Below are 19,256 nucleotides of genomic sequence, written 5' to 3'. Positions count from 1 at the left end.
ATCCGGCCCAAGGCGGGGCACTGCGTCTCCAGGACTCCTGGTCTCGTGGAGAAGCAGTGTGAGAAGGCCCCTAGCAAGAGTCGGGCGCAACAGGCGACATCCTGTGATGTCCCTAAAGGGGGCCCATGACCACCTGTAAGACTCTCTGTGCCAACCACACGGGCACCGTGTTCCAGCCTACACAGGCTGCTTAACTGTCCTCGCTCTAGTCATGCTCTGCCCAAGCCCCTCTGCCACAAGGACACAGACAGAGAAGCCATTTGGGCCGAATTCGTCCCTCCCTGGAGCCTCTCTAAGGAGCTCAGGCCAGAAGTTTCTAGGGCTGGTGGTACAGGAGAGGGGCAGTGAAACCACAGAACCAGCTCTGGGGTACATACTGGGCCCAAGGGCATGTCCTATGACATAGGAGATGATGCAGGCGATGCTGACGTAGGGCATCCAGGATACTGTGTCCTGTGGGGAGAAAACAGAGTTGGATCACACCTGGCAAAGCGGAGACAACCTGGGACGGGAGCGTCAGGACTCTCGGTTCCCGGAGGGCCAGTAGCTCTGCCTGGGTTGGGAAGGCGGGCGCCTGGCACCCCCCTTCTACAAGCAGCGCCACCTAGATGCCCCTGGAATATCGGCTGGAAGTGGGCAATGCGCTGCTGGGGCGGGGATCAGGGCTGCACGTGATCCCCAGGCAGCGGACTCGCCGTGATAACGCGCATGCGCACGAGGGCGCGCGGCACCCCAGGCCGCACCTTCCTCACCTGCAGAGCCAGGGCGGCCGTCAGCACGCAGCAGGCGGTGCAGCAGATGGAGAAGCCTAGGAGGAGAAGGACTCTCCTCCCCAGGAGCTCCACCACGAAAACCTGGAGGGAAAGGGCGAGGAAAAGTGGGAGGCTCAGCCGGCTCACCTCCCCTGTGCGCCCACCCGCCCGTGTGTGTGTGTGTGTGTGTGTGTGTGTGTGTCCTTGAATGGCCAGCGGGCCACCGCACTGCCCAGTCCAGGGGCCCCATTTGTCACGCGGTGGCCCTGGCACAGGTGGTGGTCCCCAGTGTGAGACGTTGGAGAAGAGCCACGTCTCACGGCGTAGCTTCCAGAGTGGACGGTGGGGACGGGTCTCCATCTTTGGTGCCACAGGCTACCGCCCCCCCCACCCAAGAGACAGGCTGTCATCTGAGGACAGCCCAGAGGCTAGAGAGGAGGGGACCGAGAGGCACGTCGCCACCGAGATCCGGGCTCCTTCCTGGGCCAAGACTCCCCACTCTCAAGGTGCCCGGGGACACTCACGGCGCAGACGGTCATCAGCACGTTGACTGCGCCTGTGCCCACCGTCACATACTGGACATCCTGTGCTCTCACCCCAGCGCTCAGGTAGATCTGGTCTGCGTAGTAGTAGATCTGGAAGGCCACCCCCGAGGCTGGTGAGGCCGGCCGGGCAGCCTGGACCCCTCGGCGGATGCCTCCCCCCACCCGCCCCCGTGCCTGCCCGCTGCCCTGGCGCCGGCTGCCCTGGTACCGCGTTCACTCCCGACAGCTGCTGGCCGCCCATGAGGACGACGATGGAGATGACCTGCCACCGCAGGGACCTCATTCTGAGCAGCTGCAGCACGGAGATGAAGCCCGCGGCCTTCTCGGCCTTGTCCTCCTCCCGCATCTCCTCCGTCTCGGCGTCCACGTCGTCCCAGCCGCGCAGCCTCCTCAGCGCTGGGGGAGGGAGCAGAGGGGGCGCTGGGGGCTGAACCGCGCACCCCCCTCCCCCCGGCAAAGATGCCGCAACCTGCGTCCTTTCTCCTGGTCTCCTGGGAAAGCCTTACCGTTTTTGGCAGCCGCTTCATCTTTCTTCTGAATCAGCAGGTACCTGGGGCTCTCGGGGAAGAAGGGCAACAGAAGGAGCTGCAGTGCCGCGGGGACCCCGGTCACCCCGAGGAGGATGGGCCAGCCTGCAAGGAAACCAGTCTTAGGTGAGAGCTGGCGCCCCAGCCTCCTCTCCTGCTTCTCTCCACCTCCTGCCCCACGGAGCAGCTCTGGCCCATCATCCTGATTGGTTTTCTTTGGAGCTGGAACACAGCCTGGGGGTCAGGGTTGGGGGCAGGGCCTTTATCTTTCTCACTCTTCTGTCCCCAGCACCTAGGATGGTGCCTAACGAAGAGCGGACACTCTAAATACTTAGAGAATGGAGGCTGATGAATAGCCACTACCCACCTATCAGATGGACAAAGTGAAAAATTCTGACAACACCAAGCGCTGACGAGAATGTGGGCAGGTGGGAAGTGTCCACACCGATGTGTGGACACGTGGCATCTTTAGGGGACAGTCTGGCAGGAGCTAGTGGTGCTGGACACCCACATGCTCTAACCCAGCAGTCCCGCTCAGGAGCGCACGCCTGGGCCACCAGGACACCGGAAGGACAAGGGCAGAGCAGCACTGGTTATAGAAACAAAACCCAGAAACAAGGCGAATGTCCACACAGTAGAATGGATGCATAAGTCACGGTTCATTCATAAGACGGAATTTTATACTGTGATGAAAATGAAGCAAGTCAGGACAGGAGCCAATCCCACCAATGCGATGTTGGGTGCAATGCGGTTCCACACAACGTGCTTCCATTGTATTAAGTCCGGAAACAGGGGAAATTAACTCTATCTTCTAGAAAAGTGGTGAAACTATAGGGAAGAGTAAGGATGCGATGATCATAAATGTTGGCACAATGGCTCCCTTTGGGGGCGGGAAGGCTGTGATTGAGGGGTGCACAGGGGGCCGGCGTAGTTCTAGTTCTGGACCCTTATATATGTTACATCACTCGATAAAAACGGTTAAATAAGTGAATGAGTGGTTCAGGCTCCTTCTAGGAGCTGTGAACGCCCGACTCACCCCTTTTCTCCTATGCAGGAGGTGATAACTGCAGACATCAGCGTGCCAGGCACTAGAGTCTAATGGCTTTTCACATGTAGCCCACTTCCCCATCATAGCAATGTCAGGAGGCAGGTACCAGGATCAACCCCATGTTACACCTGCAGACACCGAGGCCTGGAGGGCATGTAGCTCCCTTGCCCAAGATCAGTTATTTAGGAGCAAAGCTGAGATTTGAACTCAGGCACATTGAACCCTGAATCCCCATCCTCCCAACGTTCTCCCACCTCTTGGCTCCGAATCCAGGGCCTAGCTGATCCGGGTCCCGCTTCTATCACCCTTGCACAGACTACAGCGAGTATGGACGTGCCTGCCATTCGGGCCGTTGCCGTCTGCCCTCTGGCCCCCACCCTACCCCCTACATTGACACTCTTCTCATGAGATCTCAGTGACCCCTAACCGCCAAATCCAGACACCCTGTTCCGATCGTGACCCCCATGACTTCTATGCAGCCTTTGTGCTGTGACTGCCCACGCACTTCCAAGAACTCTGTTCTCTCTGGCCTTCCTTCCTTCCTGCCATCCTTCCTTCCTTCTTCACTGAGCACCTAGTATGTGCCATAAATTGTGCTGGAGATTCAAAGATGAGGAAGGCCAAGCCCTGCCCTCCACACTCTTGTCTAGAGGAGGGTACCGATGGCTGAATAGTCACCATAAAGGATGGAGGGACAAAGTGAAAGTCCACCACAACACCTGCGGCTCCCTGCATGCCCAAAGAACTTTATGCTTCCATCCCCTCTGCCCACATCTGGAATGCTGGTCCTACCCGCCCCCACAAGCCCAGGCCCTCTCTGAGACCCCCTCCCTGGGTGGAACCATGGCTCCCTCCCACACACCACAGAGCACTTCGCAGGTGCCAGGGATCCGTGGCTGTTTCTGGGTCCAGCTGGTTGGTTACGTGCCATCACCGGGGGACAGGAAGCTAGCTCCTCCACTCCTGGTCCCAGCTCTTTACAAGGGCGATTGAAAGGTGGGAGAGATGGTAGTTAAACTCGGACTCAGGCCTGCACTGCCTGCATTTGTGTCCTAAGGAGACATTGGACATGTGATCCAACTTCTCTATGCCTCAGGTTCTGCACCTGTAAAATGGGTATAATAACAGTACATGCTTCATAGGTTGTTTGGAGGATTAAATGGATTATATAAAAGACTTCGTGTCTGGCCCATCCATTTTGACTGGTGCTTTGTTAGTGGTGATTTCCCTTTCAGAGGTTCGAGACCCAAGACAAAAAAAAAGGGAGGTCACGCAAAAACAACGACAGTTATGAGTTGCTGTGCACCTACTATGTGCCAGGCCCCAGGCTCTTGGGGTGGGGGAGTGTGGCTTCGAAGTCTGGGTCTGGTGTGGATACCGGCCCTGAGGCTCACCACCTCACCCACGGAGGCTGGGTCTTGTGACCCTCTTTCCTGGTCTGTGATGGGATGACCACGGGCCCCTGGGCAGCTGCATTGCTGGGAGGCTCCAGTGCAATGGTGCCGGAGGCCTTAAGCACAGAGCCTGGCACCCTGGTGGCCGTCATTACCATGCCCCGGGTCCCTGTGTGACAGCCACCAAGCAACCAAGGGAAAGAGAGCAGCACCTCCTGCTCCCTCACAACTCCCTCCTCCGTGTCCCAAGAGGGACTAGAGAATGTCAGTCTGTCTGTCCCCACCAACTTGTTCAGGCCCGCTCTGGGCAACCTCCAGCTCAGCACCGTGGGGTCGGGGCTGTGCGGGGGCCCCGTCGTTCAGAGAGAAAAGACCAGCTCATAGAACGGGCTGGGGGTCTGAGGTGTCCTGAGCTCACCTTCTTCGTTTGCGAGGAGACTCTGAAGACCCAAGATCTGGGCCGCAAGGATGCCGACGGTGATGAAGAGCTGGGGCACCACCCCCAGGGCCCCCCTCAGGTTCTTAGGGGCCAGCTCCCCTAAGTACATAGGGACGACATTGGAAGACAGACCTGGGAGGGAGGGTGAAATAAAGACACCATCAGGAAACATTAATCTGGCAGGGATGAGCTCTGTCTTCAAACACATTTATTCTTCCTCAGCAATCGCATTAGTTGGGCTGAAACTTTCTCAAAACTGCAGGAGTAAGCAAACAACCCCTCTTGCTATTCTTAGTCTTTTAAACTTTAAGAGAAAATAGTCTGACCAAAGAAGTTCATGGACAGCGCATTTGCTTCCAGACTGGTGTCACCTGGGGACACAGGCCAGCCGGACCTCAGGTCTTCCCTCCTGATTGGCTTGGTCTCGGAGAGGAAAAGCCCAGGTGTGGTTAGACTATCTCTTCTCTCTTGCTCCTTGGGGGGGGAAACCTGTTAATAAAAGGCCAAGGACCCCTGCCCACCAGCTTTACCTTCTGAGACTGTATATTACATAATAAGCTGATGCATAGACATTGAAGCACAAGCTTTATTTGTCAGTAAAAATTGAAAAATTAAATATATATTGTAGACTAACTGCATTCTGGGATTTGTGTAATGACTGAACTACTTCTGAATCCTTGTTGGTTTTCCCGTCTTACCGATATCTGACCCCCTTACGAATAGGTGAAACAATTTTATAGGCTCTAAAGTATTTTCATAGATATTATCCCATTTAGTTCTCCTAAAAGTCCAATGAGAGGTTGGGGGTCTGGGAGGAAGGTCAGGTGGGTTGTTACTGGTCCAAGTATCGCACATGGAGCCAGAGGCAAGCTGATGCTCAGAAAGACGTGGGGTCTGAGACGGAGGCTGTGGCCAAGGGCAGACCAAGGGCGACAGTGTGGGGTGAGGGGAGGCTGGAGCTGCTGGTGATGGGAGGGTATTTTATAGCACTGAGATAAGAGGAAACTGACGGCCAAGTTTTCAAGCTCTGCAATTCTGCCCAAGGACATCTCTGCTTAGTATTTTATTTTATTTTTTTTTTTGGCTTTTTTTTTTAAACATCTTTATTGGAGTATGATTGCTTTACAATGTTGTGTTAGTTTCTGCTGTATAACAAAGTGAATCAGCTATACATATACATATACCCCATATCTCCTCCCTCTTGCATCTCCCTCCCACCCTCCCTATCCCACCCCTCTAGGTGGTCGCAAAGCACCGAGCTGATCTCCCTGTGCTATGTGACTGCTTCCCACTAGCTATCTATTTTACATTTGGTAGTGTATATATGTCCATGCCACTTTCTCACTTCATCCCAGCTTACCCTTCCCCCTCCCCGTGTCCTCAAGTCCATTCTCTACGTCTGTGTCTTTATTCTTGTCCTGCCCCTAGTTCTTCAGAACCTTTTTTTTTTTTTTTTTTTTTTAGATTCCATATATATGTGTTAGCATACGGTATTTGTTTTTCTCTTTCTGACTTACTTCACTCTGTCTGACAGACTCTATGTCCATCCATCTCACTACAAATAACTCAATTTCGTTTCCTTTTATGGCTGAGTAATATTCCATTGTATATATGTGCCACATCTTCTTTATCCATTCATCTGTTGATGGACACTTAGGTTGCTTCCGTGTCCTGGCTATTGTAAATAGAGCTGCAGTGAACATTGTGGTACCTGACTCTTTTTGAATTATGGTTTTCTCAGGGTATATGCCCAGTAGTGGGATTCTGCTTAATATTTTAAAAGGGACATCACTGTTCATTAATTAATATCAATTCTTTCTGATTTTCAGACAAAGAGGGACAGTCTTTAGAGCAGCTCTTAGGTGTCTTGTGTGGTGGACGGGGGGACCTGGCAGCCCCAGTGCCCAAAGGGCTATGGAGAAAGCGAGGCCCTTGTGTTGCCCGGTCACCATTCAGGCCCTGGTGGCCGCTTCTCAAGGCCAAGTGCTTCTGAACTTAGTTAACAGCAACACTGGAGAGACAAACACCAGGAGGTTTGTGAAGAGATGGGATTCCCTTCATGCTGGTGGAGGACAGTCTCATTCTGTCTTAAAACAACTCCACGGGGCAACCCCCGGCCAGCTTGTTCTGACACCAAAGTCAGAGAAGCAGCTTTTAAAGTTTAAATTCCATTAGTGAAAGTCTGAAGTGTTCTTATCAAAGATGTTGACTAACAGCAAACCAGCAAACTGAGCATCTGGGGGTCCAAGCTGCATTGACCCTGAACCCCCAAGGTCAGAGTGGCCGTTTACTTCGTTTTTAGGGTGTCTAAGTACCACAGGGCTTGATGACACCCTTTCCTGACTTTTCAGGAATTACGTGAAGGAATGAACAGCAAATAGATTAGGCTTCCGCTGGAGTTCTTCAAGTATGACCTGAAGACACAGGGGGTTCCTGACACCTTTCAGGGGGTCTGTGAGATCAAAACTGTTTTCAGAACCGTCCTGAGATGTTACTTGCCCTTTTCATTCTCATTCCCTGACCAGTTTTCCAGAGATCACATGCCCTCTGACATCACACCAACAGAACACAGAAGCAGGTTTGAGAGTCTGGCCGTCTTCTGTTAAGCCAGACATTCAAGAGATTTGCAAAAACGTAAAGCAATACCACTAAATTATTTTGTTTTAGAAAATAGAATTATTTTCATAAAGACATGTAATGGGCTTATTATTGTGATCTTAAAATGAATTAATACATTTCTTGGTTACAATTTCTAACATGGTAAATATTGATCAGTATCACGCATACGAGCAAAAGCTCCTTAGAACCCTCAATCATTTTAAGAGTGTAAAGGGGTCCTGAGGCCAAAAAGTTTGAGAACTGTTGACCAGAAGTCATGCTTATTTAAAAGCAAAGGTTGGTTGGGAATTCCCTGGCGGTCCAGTGGTTAGAACTCCATACTTTCACTGCCGAGGGCCTGGGTTGGGGAATTAAGATCCGGAAAGCTGTGTGGCATGGCCAAAAAAAAAAAAAAAAAAAAAAAAAAAGCAAAGGTTGGGATGTTAAACTGTGATTTTTCTATTGGAGCCTAACATTTCTATTTTGGAACCAACTCTGAATTGTTGGCTGTCAATAGAAACGTGACAGCACCTGCCCACTGCCGACAACTTCTAGGAATCGTCCATTTTTCATAAAGCTGAGCTTGGCTACAGGGAAAACCTGCAGGAGCAGGGCCAGGCACCTCGGGGCTCCTGCCCAGACGGTAGATAAGTGTCCAGGTGCTCTCAGGGAAAGCTAGACTGAATGAAGTTTGCCAGGGGGCCCATCAGTCCCTCCTTGAGGTGACCTCTTCTCTCTTCGGGAATCTTGTTTTCCTCTTTATCTCCCCAGCCCTGCAATCGCTCGCCACTTCCCCCAATACCAGGCTCCTTGCTGTCTCCTCTATTGTCAGTAAACTCCAGGGAAGGGGTTTGCTGACATCCGGCCAAATTTTCCCTTCTTCATCCCGATCCCCGTGCTTGGAAGGAGAACGAGTCACTTGGCAATGCCACAGCCTGGTGGGGGGCGAGTGAAGCGCCCAGGGTGCAGCATTTCCAGGGGCGCTTACCCTTGGGGGCCCACCCTGCAGTGCATGGCCCCGAGAGTGGGCACCTCGCTTGCCTCGACGGCCCTGGCCCTTCTGCCTACAGAGGAAGCCAACCTGGAGGAAGGCCACAGCATGGCTGAATCATGTCTCTTCAGTCTGAGGCCATCATGGGGGAATTTTCTATAACCAGGGAAACCCGGCCTGGGCAGAAAGGCTTTGGAGAGGTTACTACCATTAACTCTTTTCTGGTAGAGGGATTCATGCATTTGATAATTTCTCAAGCTTTTTTGACCACAACTCACGGTGCAAAATACAGAAATACATTTTACATCCAACTTGGTTCTCACATACGTATAAAGATAAAGAACTGAAACGTTTCAAAAGACAATCCTTATCCTTACTACATGTGACACAGTCTACCCTAGTTAAAAAAAGAAAATACTGTTTGCTAAAGAGATGTCACCACCCACCAACTGATCCTGAGACAGGCTGGGACCTGGGACCCTTTGCTGCAGTGTTTGCACCTGGACAAACATCTCCTTGAGCAACCAGCTACAAAGAAACTATAAGGGACTAAAAATAACTATGTGCATGTGTAGTTGCGGCAAATTATGGACAAAAAGATACAAAAAGACCCAAAAAAACCCCAACTGTCACCTCTGAAGAGCCAGGAGAAAACACTGGATGTCTGGAGCAAAAGCAGGGTACTGCGCATGCCCCCTGCACTCAACAGCACAAAGGGGTGGGCAAAACGCCTAAGCCACTCCTCTGGCCTGATGCCTGGACACACCTCTTCCCTCACCCCATAAGGAACCAGCTCGCCCCCGCCTCGGGGAGTGAGCAAGGGAATTTGTTACTTGTTTTTGCTCCCTCCTGCGGCCGCAGGGGCCCCAACAAAGCCTTGCCTGAATATCTTGTCTGGCCTCTAGTCAATTTCTGTTGATTGGGGAAGGCCAAGAACCCTGGTCAGTATCAGTCCCGACCTGCAGTTTAGAAAACATTGAGATAAAGGATTGGTTGGAAGGACCAGTCCGGTCCTAAGATTCTGTATCTCAGTCTTTCAAAGAACAGCTTTCTTCACAGGAAACTCCACAGTGAAGATCTGCCCGCGGTCCACACACATCCCTATAACGCAGGGGCTTAAGCGTCTACCCACAGCAGAGGTGTAGGAACAGCTTGAACCTGTATGCTTCAGAGACCCCAGATTGGTTCAGACCCCAGGTGCCTGTTCTCCCTCCCTCTGACCATCCCGAATCACAGTAATGGTTTACCTGCACATATTCCCACCAAAAGTCTGGACACAATGATCATCTCAAATGACCTGGCAACTTCACTGCATCCCATTAAGATCGCAGGCACGATGGAAAAGATGTTGTTGAACAGCAAGGTTCCTTTCCTGCAGAGGACAAAATACCAGTTGGTTTGGTTTAAGGATTTGCCACTCCTTTAACAAATGTTTGCCGAGCATATGCTCAGTTACAGCAGTTGCTGTTCTGTTGTTCGATTTGCTGTTGACATAAGATGGATACAGGTCCAGTTCATGGCCTGGTGTGGGAATATTCTCTGTGGGAGCAGATGTAAATGACCCCGATGCAGAGGGCATCAGTAGTGGGGAACAGAGGGAAAGGCTCGCATATTACAATACAGTAAAGGGTTCTGCAACCACAAACTAACATGATTTTAGTGTAATCTTGAAACCCAGACTGGATGAGGGCATTAAAGGAAAGGTTTAGGCCAATCTCACCTATCAACATAGATGTGAAAATCCTAAGTGAAATATTAGCCAATTGAATTCAACAGCATATATAAGAATCTTTCAAGGTTAAAAACACCATATTAAAGATTGTACTGGGGAAAAATATAGGATTATCAATTGACGTAGCAAAGCAAGTCAATAAAATTTGATATCTATCATGATTTAAAAAAAAACCTTAACAAACTATAAAAATGAGGGAACTCAATGTAAGCTGATAGAGGGTATCTCCTGAAAACCTATAAAAAAATCAAACTTAATACAACTTACAAATCAGTCCAATTTGAGTCAAGACTGGAGTTGGACTTGGGCCCTGGAGAGCCAGACAAAGGCAAAGGGAAAGCTTCTCTGGAGCAGCCCCTCCCATTGGGCTCCCCAGGAGTCCCCCAGCCAGGGACCCCCACCCCCTGAGATGAAGCATCACCATTACAGGACACACAAAACAATCCACCACCTGCAAGAGCCTGCACATACAAACAGCACAGCTTCAGACAACAGGATTAGATAGAAGCCATAAAATATGTTTTAAATGAGTAGTGTCATAAAATAAGGAATCAAAAGGGTACTATAGAAAGAACAAGAACATATATAAAACAGAACTATCCAAAACAATAGCAAAAAAAGATAGATTTTAAAAGCAAATGAATAAAGCTTAGAAATGAAAAATATAGTCATTGAAATAAAAACGTAGTAGGTGAATTGCAGCTGAGGAAAGAATTAATGAATAGGAAGGCAGACCTGAGGAAGTTACACAGAAAGCAACACAGAGAGAGAGAGAGAAGATGGGAAGTATGACAGATTAAGATAGGGAGGATTATAATATCACTAGTCACAGTAGCCAGAAGGTGGAAGCAACCCAGATGTCCATCAACAGATGAATGGATAAACTAAATGTAGTACATTCACACAACAGAGTATTATTCAGCCTTAAAAAGGAAAGAAATTCTGACATGTGCTACAAGATGAATGCACCTTGAGGGCATTAGGCTAAGTGAGATAACTCAGTCACAAAAGGACAAATCTTGTAGGATTCATTCATATGAGGTCCCTACAGTAGTCAAATGCACAGAGACAGAAAGTTGATTGGTGACTTACGGGAAGACAAGAAAGGGGAGTTATTGTTTAATGGGTACATGGTGTTCGTTTTTGTAAGATGAAAAGTTATAGAGATGGGTGGTGGTGATGGTTGCACAACAGTGTGAATGTACTTAATGCCAAAAACCTGTACACTGGACTTCCCTGGTAGCGCAGTGGTTAAGAAGTCACCTGCCAATGCAGGGGACACGGGTTCGAGCCCTGGTCCGGGAAGATCCCACATGCCACGGAGCAACTAAACCCCTGTGTCACAACTTCTGAGCCTGCGCTCTAGAGCCCACGAGCACAACTACTGAGCCCGCGTGCCACAACTACTGAAGCCCACGTGCCTAGGGCCCATGCTCCGCAACAAGAGAAGCCACTGCAATAAGGCCGTGCACCGCAAAGAAGAGTAGCCCCCGCTCGCCACAACTAGAGAAAAGCCTGCACGCAGCAACGAAGACCCAACGCAGTCAAATAAATAAATAAATAAATAAAAATTAAAAAAAAAAAACCTGTACACTTAAAAGTTGGTTAAAATGGTAAATTTTATGTTATGTATATTTACCACACTTTTTTTTTTTGCCGCACCACATCACTTGTGGGATCTTAGTTCCCTGACCAGGGATCAAACCCGGACCCTGGCAGTGAAAGCGTGGAGTCCTAACCACTGAACCACCAGGGAATTCCCACCACAACTTTTGAAAAATAGTTTTTTAAAGAAGTCTTTTTACAGACAACAACAACAACAACAAAGGCACGGAGGAACTTCCAGAAGAATATAGAAAATGGAGGAGAGGAAATATCTGTAGAAATGATGGCTGAAAACTTTCCAGAACTGATGACAAAGACATGAAACCTCAGACAAGTAACCGCCATGAGTTCTGGGATAAATAAATCAGCCACAGCTTGCTCATGAAAAGGAAGATTCAACAGTGTAAGGATGTTTAGTTTTCCTCCAATTAAGTGATAAATCCAAATAAATTCCAAGCAGAACCCTTTTTCAGGGATTTTGGTAAGCTGATTTTAAAATTAACACAGAAGACTAAAGGAACATGAATAACTAAGATAAATTTGAGAGCAAGTGATTTTTTACATGGAAAAAAATTAAAATAAAATTGGCCTTCCCTCACCACTCACCTACTAAATACAAAATAAAATTCCAGATCTATCTGGGAAAGACAAAATTGTAAAATTATTTTTTTAATTATACAAGATTATCTTTATGACGTCTGGTAGGGAAGACTGTCTTAAGACACAAAAAGCAAAAATCATAGATGAGTTAAATGTGATCACTTGAACATGTAAAGATTTTGTATCAAAAAGATACTACATGTACAATTAAAAAATAAAGCAACAGGGCTTCCCTGGTGGCGCAGTGGTTAAGAATCCGCCTGCCAATGCAGGGGACACGGGTCCGAGCCCTGGTCCAGGAAGATCCCACGTGCCGTGGAGCAACTAAGCCCATGCGCCACAACTATCGAGCCGGCGTGCCACAGCTACTGAACTCGTGTGCCTAGAGCCCGTGCTCCACAACAAGAGAAGCCACAGCAATGAGAAGCCCGTGCACCGCAACAAGAGTAGCCCCCGCTCGCCACAACTAGAGAAAGCCCGCGTGCAGCAGTGCAGACCCAACAAGCTAAAGAAATAAATAAAATAAATAAATTTTAAAAAATAATAAATAAATAAATAAATAAAGCAACGGATTGAGAAGACATATGCCGGATACAACAGAGTACGATGTGGACATTACTTGATCGACGTGCTCAGAAGTGAAATTTCCTCCCAGCACCCTCTGTGCCTCCTTTTCCCATGTGTGAAAAGGGGATGGGGCTTTTGTAAGGATTAGTGGAATTAATATCCCCTAAAAGCACTTAGGGTAGAGCCCGGCAAGTAGGAACCCATCAATTGATTGTTAGCTGCTACTGATATTTAAAGAACACTGATAAATCTTTAAGAAAACCACAAACAACTGAATAGCATTTATCACATTTTCAGTTGGACTAGCAACTGTCAGCTCCATCTTCAGACCAGACAGCTAGCCCTTCACTCAAGGAGAAGCATCCTGCAGATCTGTGACTTGATTGATGTTCTGCCCACTGGTGGTCCACAGGGAGAAGTGTGCGTTCAACACCAACATCCCAGGAAGATCTCAGGACCTTAGATCCTGAATCACAGCTTGTATGTTTCTATTCTCAGATTCTTTTTGAAAAAGACTGGAGAAGGAACCAAGGTCTGGGGTCTGGCCTTGAGCTCACTAGATCTGTGGCCGAGAACGGGGACTTTACCTCAACCCGCCTCCGTGTGCCCATCCTCGAAGGGAGGGGGTTGGAGGGGAAGAACTCTTTTTTTTTTTTTTTTATAATATACTTTGTTAATTTCCTTTTTCTTTTTTTTGTTCTTTTTTTTTAAATTTTATTTATTTATTTATGGCTGTGTTGGGTCCTCGTTTCTGTGTGAGGGCTTTCTCTAGTTGTGGCAAGTGGGGGCTACTCTTCATCGCGGTGCGCGGACCTCTCACCACCGCAGCCTCACTTGTTGCGGAGCACAGGCTCCAGACGCGCAGGCTCAGTAACTGTGGCTCACGGGCCCAGCTGCTCTGCGGCATGTGGGATCCTCCCAGACCAGGGCTCGAACCCGTGTCCCCTGCATTGGCAGGCAGATTCTCAACCACTGCGCCACCAGGGAAGCCCAATGTCTGGTCTTCTTAACCACATTAGGAAACAAAAATCATCGCAGCAGTCATTACCTGGTTTTATGATAAGATTTCTGCTTTAGGCCCAGATTTTAAACTTTGAGTTTCAGGGAGTTGAACATTCACCTTCCCTTACCTGCCTAATTTATTCACCAAGGGGCCGACCATGAGGGAGCCGAGGAAGCCTCCGAAGGGAAACATGGACACAGAAACCGACCACAGCAAGGTCAAGGAAAATTCGCTTATGTATTCACTGATTCTGTCATAGTAGGTCTCGTTATAAAATGCTTTCATGAGCTGGAGAGCAAAGCAAAACAGAACACCAAAATAATTTGAGTTGGTTTTGCAGAAAGAACAGTGTACATTGTTGGGCCACCCAATGGGATGAGCTGGGCACGTGAACATCAACATGATTAAGTGGAGGAGAGGGAGTGAAGATTAACAGCAATTAGCAGGGGGCACCCACGCCGGGGCGGGGGGCTGTGAGGCCTCTGATGGGCAAGCTGCCAGGGATGTTTCTTTCTTTTTTTTTTTTTTTTTAAGAATTTGGTTGGTTCTCTTCATTATTTATTTATTTATTTGGCCACGCCCCGCAGCGTGTGGGATCTTAGTTTCCCGACAAGGGATCAAACCCGCGCCCCATGCAGTGGACGCTTGGAGCCTTAACCACTGGACCGCCAGGGAAGTCGCTGCCCAGGATGTTTCTAATCCCAGAAAGGAATGACTCCAGGCTTCCAATCACGAATCAATGTTGGATGATCCCGGCCCCTCCAGACTCCGCTATGGATTACAAGGCTGCAGAAGATCAGAGTGCCCCCAAACCTACTTCCCCACCCCTGGAGGCCAGCCCACCATGTGCCCAGCCAGACCTGGCTCTCCACGAGAACCTGGTGTGTCCCCGTGACCCTGTGCCTGCAAGCCCCTTGGGCTTGCGCTGTTTATTTCATGGGTTTCCCCCACCCTTCACTTGAGGTCCCACTGTGTGCCCTCAGCGTCTGTACAGTCCCACCCTAGTGGCCACCCGGGCACCGGCTGCTCCAAACCCACCTCCCGGTTCCCTGGGGGCTGTGTCTCGCCCACCATAGCGACCTACCTTGGCAGGGGAGTTAATAACAGCCACATTGTACCCATACTGGAAGGATGACCCAAAGGCAGCTATCAGCGTCGCCAAAGCAAGCACTGGTGTCAGCCTCTGCAGGAGGAGAGATCACGGCTTTAGGTAAGGAAGCAACCCGGGGTTCCGGGGAACTCCTGATTTACTCAGAGTCTTGCAGAAAGATGGATGTAATGGCATCTGAAGACCCGTGGTCTTTCAACCACTCCGTGTCTGGAAACCTACCCTCCACGCGCCTTGGGTGGAGCAGGTTTCTTTAACCGTAGCACTTAAGCCTGGATAATCCTTTGTTATGGGAGGCTGTCCTATGTGCATTGTAGAGACACCCCTCCCCCCACCTGTGACAACCTGAATGTCTCCAGACATTGCTAAATGTCCCTGGGGGCAGGTGGGGAATCGCCCCTGGTTGAGAATCACTGGGTCTCAACAAAACCGAAGGGTCACCCCCTCCAACACTCCACCTAATGTCTGAGTTGCTTCTGTGACATTCCTGCCGCGGGACTGCCTCTGCTGATTGCAGCAGATGCACTCAGGCACTGCCTCAAACACAACCCCCCCCAAAAATCAGAGAGAAAATATGAAAATTTTTAATGATTTAGGGCCACTGATTAACTTCCTTTAGCCTCTGGACTGTTGCTCTAAGAGGCAGAAGGCCCGGTGAAAGAAATATTTAAATATAGATTTCTGGGGACTCTTAAACACACACATTCTGTGACGATATCTCCTTTGACACCTGGGTAACTGAACACTCATTTAAGACAATCTTTAATGACACGTGGGAATTCATCAGTAAAAGAATGAAAATTGGGAGAAAAATAAAAGTGGAAAGAGCTTTGCTCTTAGAATCTATGGATCTCAGTTTGAATTTGCTCACTGCCACTTTCTGGCTTAATTTCTGTGATCGTCAGTTTCCTCATCTTTAGCGTTAGGATAATAACACCTCTCGGAGTTAGTGCAAGGATTAGCTATGGAAGCGTCTAGCTGTGGAGGTGAATCCACGGACCGGGGTGGGCCTGGGCTCTCTGAACCCACCATGGGCACCCTTCATCCGGTACTACAACCGAGGTCCCCATCACATGAGACTCAGCCCCTCTGGGGGCGAGCTGAGGTCCTCGTGTCTCCTCTGGGCAGCATTCCTCCGAATTGAAGGGGGAACCTCTTGAGAGAGGCATGTAGGAGCAGGACAGGCAGAGAAACAGGGGGCACCTGGGCCTCGCCTCATGCCTGGGGGGGACCGCTGAGCTAGTGACCCCCTCCCCGACCCCACAGAGCAGGTGCAGGACCCGCAGGAGTCCCGGTCAAGAGCAGAACCGCAAGTGAAACTGCCCGTCTCCTCTTCCACCAGATAATTAACAAATGCTTAATTCACAGGAAGTTTCTGGTAAAGACGACAAGGCAGCCTATCAAGGAGCAGCGGACTCTGGTTTCCAGTCTGTCCTCAGGCCCCACCACCCCCTCGGGCCAGGGGGGCAGCAGGTGACAGAAGTGGGGGGGAGTAAGGGATGGTGCCCAGGAGGGGAGGCGGGTTCCAGGGCTGTTGCTACACCATGTTTTCTAAAGGCAGGGGGTACACAAGTAGGCATACCCACCCCACCCACAAAACCCCACCCAGGAGGTAGCATAGGGCCAACCATGTTCTACTTCACCTCCTGAAGTGCTCTGGGTATTCATTCATTCATTCATTCATTCACAGATTGAACACCCACTGTGAGCCACCCATGGCTCTAGGTTCTAGGTACTAGGGATATAGTGGAGGAGAAAACAAAGATTCCTGCCCTATAGCTGTGCTATTGCTTGATTTGGTGGAAGGAAGGAAGGAAGAAGGGGAGAGAGGGAGGGAGGGAGGAAAGAAGGAGGGGAGGGAAGGAAGGAAGCAGGGAAGGAAGGAACGGAGGGAGGGAGGGAGGAAGGAGGGGAGGTAAGGAGCGGAGGAAGGAAAAAAATGTTGATTAAAATTTCTCCTCTTCTAATTCCCTTCCCAGTAAATGATAAACTATAAATATACCAGGCTTCATTCATACTGCAGGTGCAACACCAACATTCTGCTTTGATGGGTCCTAAGGTTTGAAGTCCTTAGCAAAGCTCAGTGTGGGAGCTGGCTGGTGCCCCGAGGTTCATGCCCCAGACAGGGGGGATCCTGCCAAGTACGTGGATAGCCAGCTCTCTGACTGCTTTTATGGGATTCTAGCAAAAATTATCAGAGACCTCACGCTGCAGAGTGTCTAAGCCTAGAGCACATAATTCAACTTCTATTCCTTGGCTTCGTCCTTGAATTCAAGCCATAGGCACATTCTAAGGACCTGTAGGAATCAGGGCTCACCCTTTGTGGAAATAGCAAAGACATTCTGGGTAAGTTCTCAAGTTCTCACTGACCTTGCTGGTCCAAATGCCTTCATTCTGATGAAACAAAATTATTTTTAAGGCAGGAAAAGAAAAATTTAACATAAAATTTTCTCTGCCATTTGAGCCACTATCCCCTCCCCTTTAGTGTGCATTAAGCATATGCATTACACATTAACTAGATCCCCTTAGAAGACACAGGAATGCCTACTCACAAAAAAAAAAAAAGAAAAGAAAAAAAACAACAACAAACAATATCCTCCTGGCACCAGCAAGATAAATCCTTAGGAGATAACATTCCTTTCCCAATCCTGTAAGGGGTCACAATAACTCACTACTCACCTTGTTAGACTATGTAAACTGTCAATATGTTACTTTGATGTATAACACTTCGTCTCAAAAATTATATAACTGTGCTCTGACTTCTAACAGGAAGAACAGTCCTCAGATCTTTCTGAAAGACTGTCTGCCAGGTTATAATCCTCAGGTTGGCTCGAATAAAAATTTCATTTCTTTCTTAGATTGACTGTTGATTATTTTTTTCATGGATGATGCAATAAACATTGCATTGCATATTTATTGACAGCTGTCTATGATCTGTGTACCACGCTATAGTCCAGTGAGCAAAACAGCTGCCCTCAAGAAGACTGTGGTCCAATGGGAAAGACAGACATTTCTTTAAAACTACATAATAATTTAATAATGAAACTAGAACTGGAGTAAGTTTTATGAAGAAAATCCACAGAAGTGGTTAAAGAGGGGAGTCAGGAAAGTGACTGAGAGAGGATGGGGGCCTGGGTAGGGGAGTGACTGAGGCAGGGGAGCAAGAGGTACCAGCTTTGAGGACTACTTAGGAAGTAAAATCAAGGGATTTGGTACCCCTTGAGAAAAATGGAAATCAAAACCACAACGTGATACTACTTCTCACTCATTAGGATGGTTAAAACCAGCAAGACAGGTAAATGTGTTGATGAGGATGTTGAGAAAATGGGAACCCTCTCACATTGCTTATGGGATTGTAAAATGGTGCAGCCACTTAGGAAAACAGTCTTGCAGTTCCTCAAAAAGTTAAACACAGAGTAAACATGTGACCCAGCAATTCCACTCCTAGGTATATACCCAAGAGAATGAAAACACATATTCATGCAAACTTGATCACAAATGCTCATAGCAGCATTTTCATCATAACCAAAAAATGGAAATAACCCAAATGTCTATGAGCTGATGAACTGATAAGCAAAATGTGGGATACTCATGCAATGGAATATTATTTGGCCATGAAAAGGAATGAAGCACTGATACTCGCTACAAAGTGGATAAACCTTGAAAACAAGCTACGTGAAAGAAGCCAGTCACAGAAGACCACCTGGTTCCATCTACGTGAAATGTCCAGAATAAGCAGATCCACAGAGACAGAGATAAATCAGTGATTGTCCAGGGTTGGGGGAGAAGAGGAGGAGATGGGGGGAAATGCGGAGTGACTGTCAGTGGGTAGGGGGTTTCTTTTAGGGGTGATGAAAATGTTCTAAAATTGATCGTGGTGATGGATATACAACTCTGTGAATATATATTGAATTGTATACTTTAAAGGGGTGAATTGTATGGTCTGGGAGTTATATTCTCAATAAAGTTACTATATAAAAAAGGCATGTAAGAGAAATTCAGGGCTTAAGCTTTCTTTTTCTTTTCTCTTTCTTTCTCTTTTCCTTTTCTTTCCTTTCCAGGAGGGGAAAGAAAAGAATTTGGTACTGGGCTGGATTAGGGCATGAGGGAGAGGAAGGGGCTGAAGGGGATGTCCAGGTCTCCGACCATCTTATTGAAAATGACAAATGGCTCAGTGGCCTCAAGACACGAGAGGGGACCCTCCTCAGAGGCCAGGGGGGGCCGGGACTATGAGATGTGCTTTTGAGAAAAACTAGGAACCAAATCCCTCATGCCCACAGTAAACTGGCTTCCTGTTTTTCAAAATGTTGAGAACATTCTGAGACCTTAGTGAAACAACCACCTTCA

At 48.6% G+C, this 19,256-nt stretch overlaps 1 protein-coding gene across 4 annotated transcripts in view; it reads right to left on the bottom strand.

Moving 5' to 3' along the window:
• Positions 1-19,256, bottom strand: part of SLC2A5 (solute carrier family 2 member 5) — a 63,634-nt gene that overhangs the window by 1,080 nt on the left and 43,298 nt on the right. For all 4 annotated transcript variants that reach the window (XM_082390703.1, XM_082390704.1, XM_082390701.1 and 1 more), the window contains 9 exons: positions 14,886-14,984; positions 13,929-14,089; positions 9,542-9,666; positions 4,685-4,837; positions 1,804-1,929; positions 1,506-1,693; positions 1,277-1,387; positions 753-854; positions 378-453 (listed from right to left, as the gene is read on the bottom strand). In XM_082390703.1, coding sequence (XP_082246829.1) covers positions 378-453; positions 753-854; positions 1,277-1,387; positions 1,506-1,693; positions 1,804-1,929; positions 4,685-4,837; positions 9,542-9,666; positions 13,929-14,089; positions 14,886-14,984 — 1,141 coding nt within the window. The remainder of the gene's footprint in view (positions 1-377; positions 454-752; positions 855-1,276; positions 1,388-1,505; positions 1,694-1,803; positions 1,930-4,684; positions 4,838-9,541; positions 9,667-13,928; positions 14,090-14,885; positions 14,985-19,256) is intronic.

This window comes from Balaenoptera borealis (assembly GCF_965194805.1).
Source record: "Balaenoptera borealis genome assembly, chromosome: 1".
In the NCBI taxonomy this organism is placed as follows: Eukaryota; Metazoa; Chordata; class Mammalia; order Artiodactyla; family Balaenopteridae; genus Balaenoptera; species Balaenoptera borealis.
The sequence above is the reverse complement of the archived record's forward strand: the minus strand, read 5'-3'. Positions and strand labels throughout refer to the sequence as shown.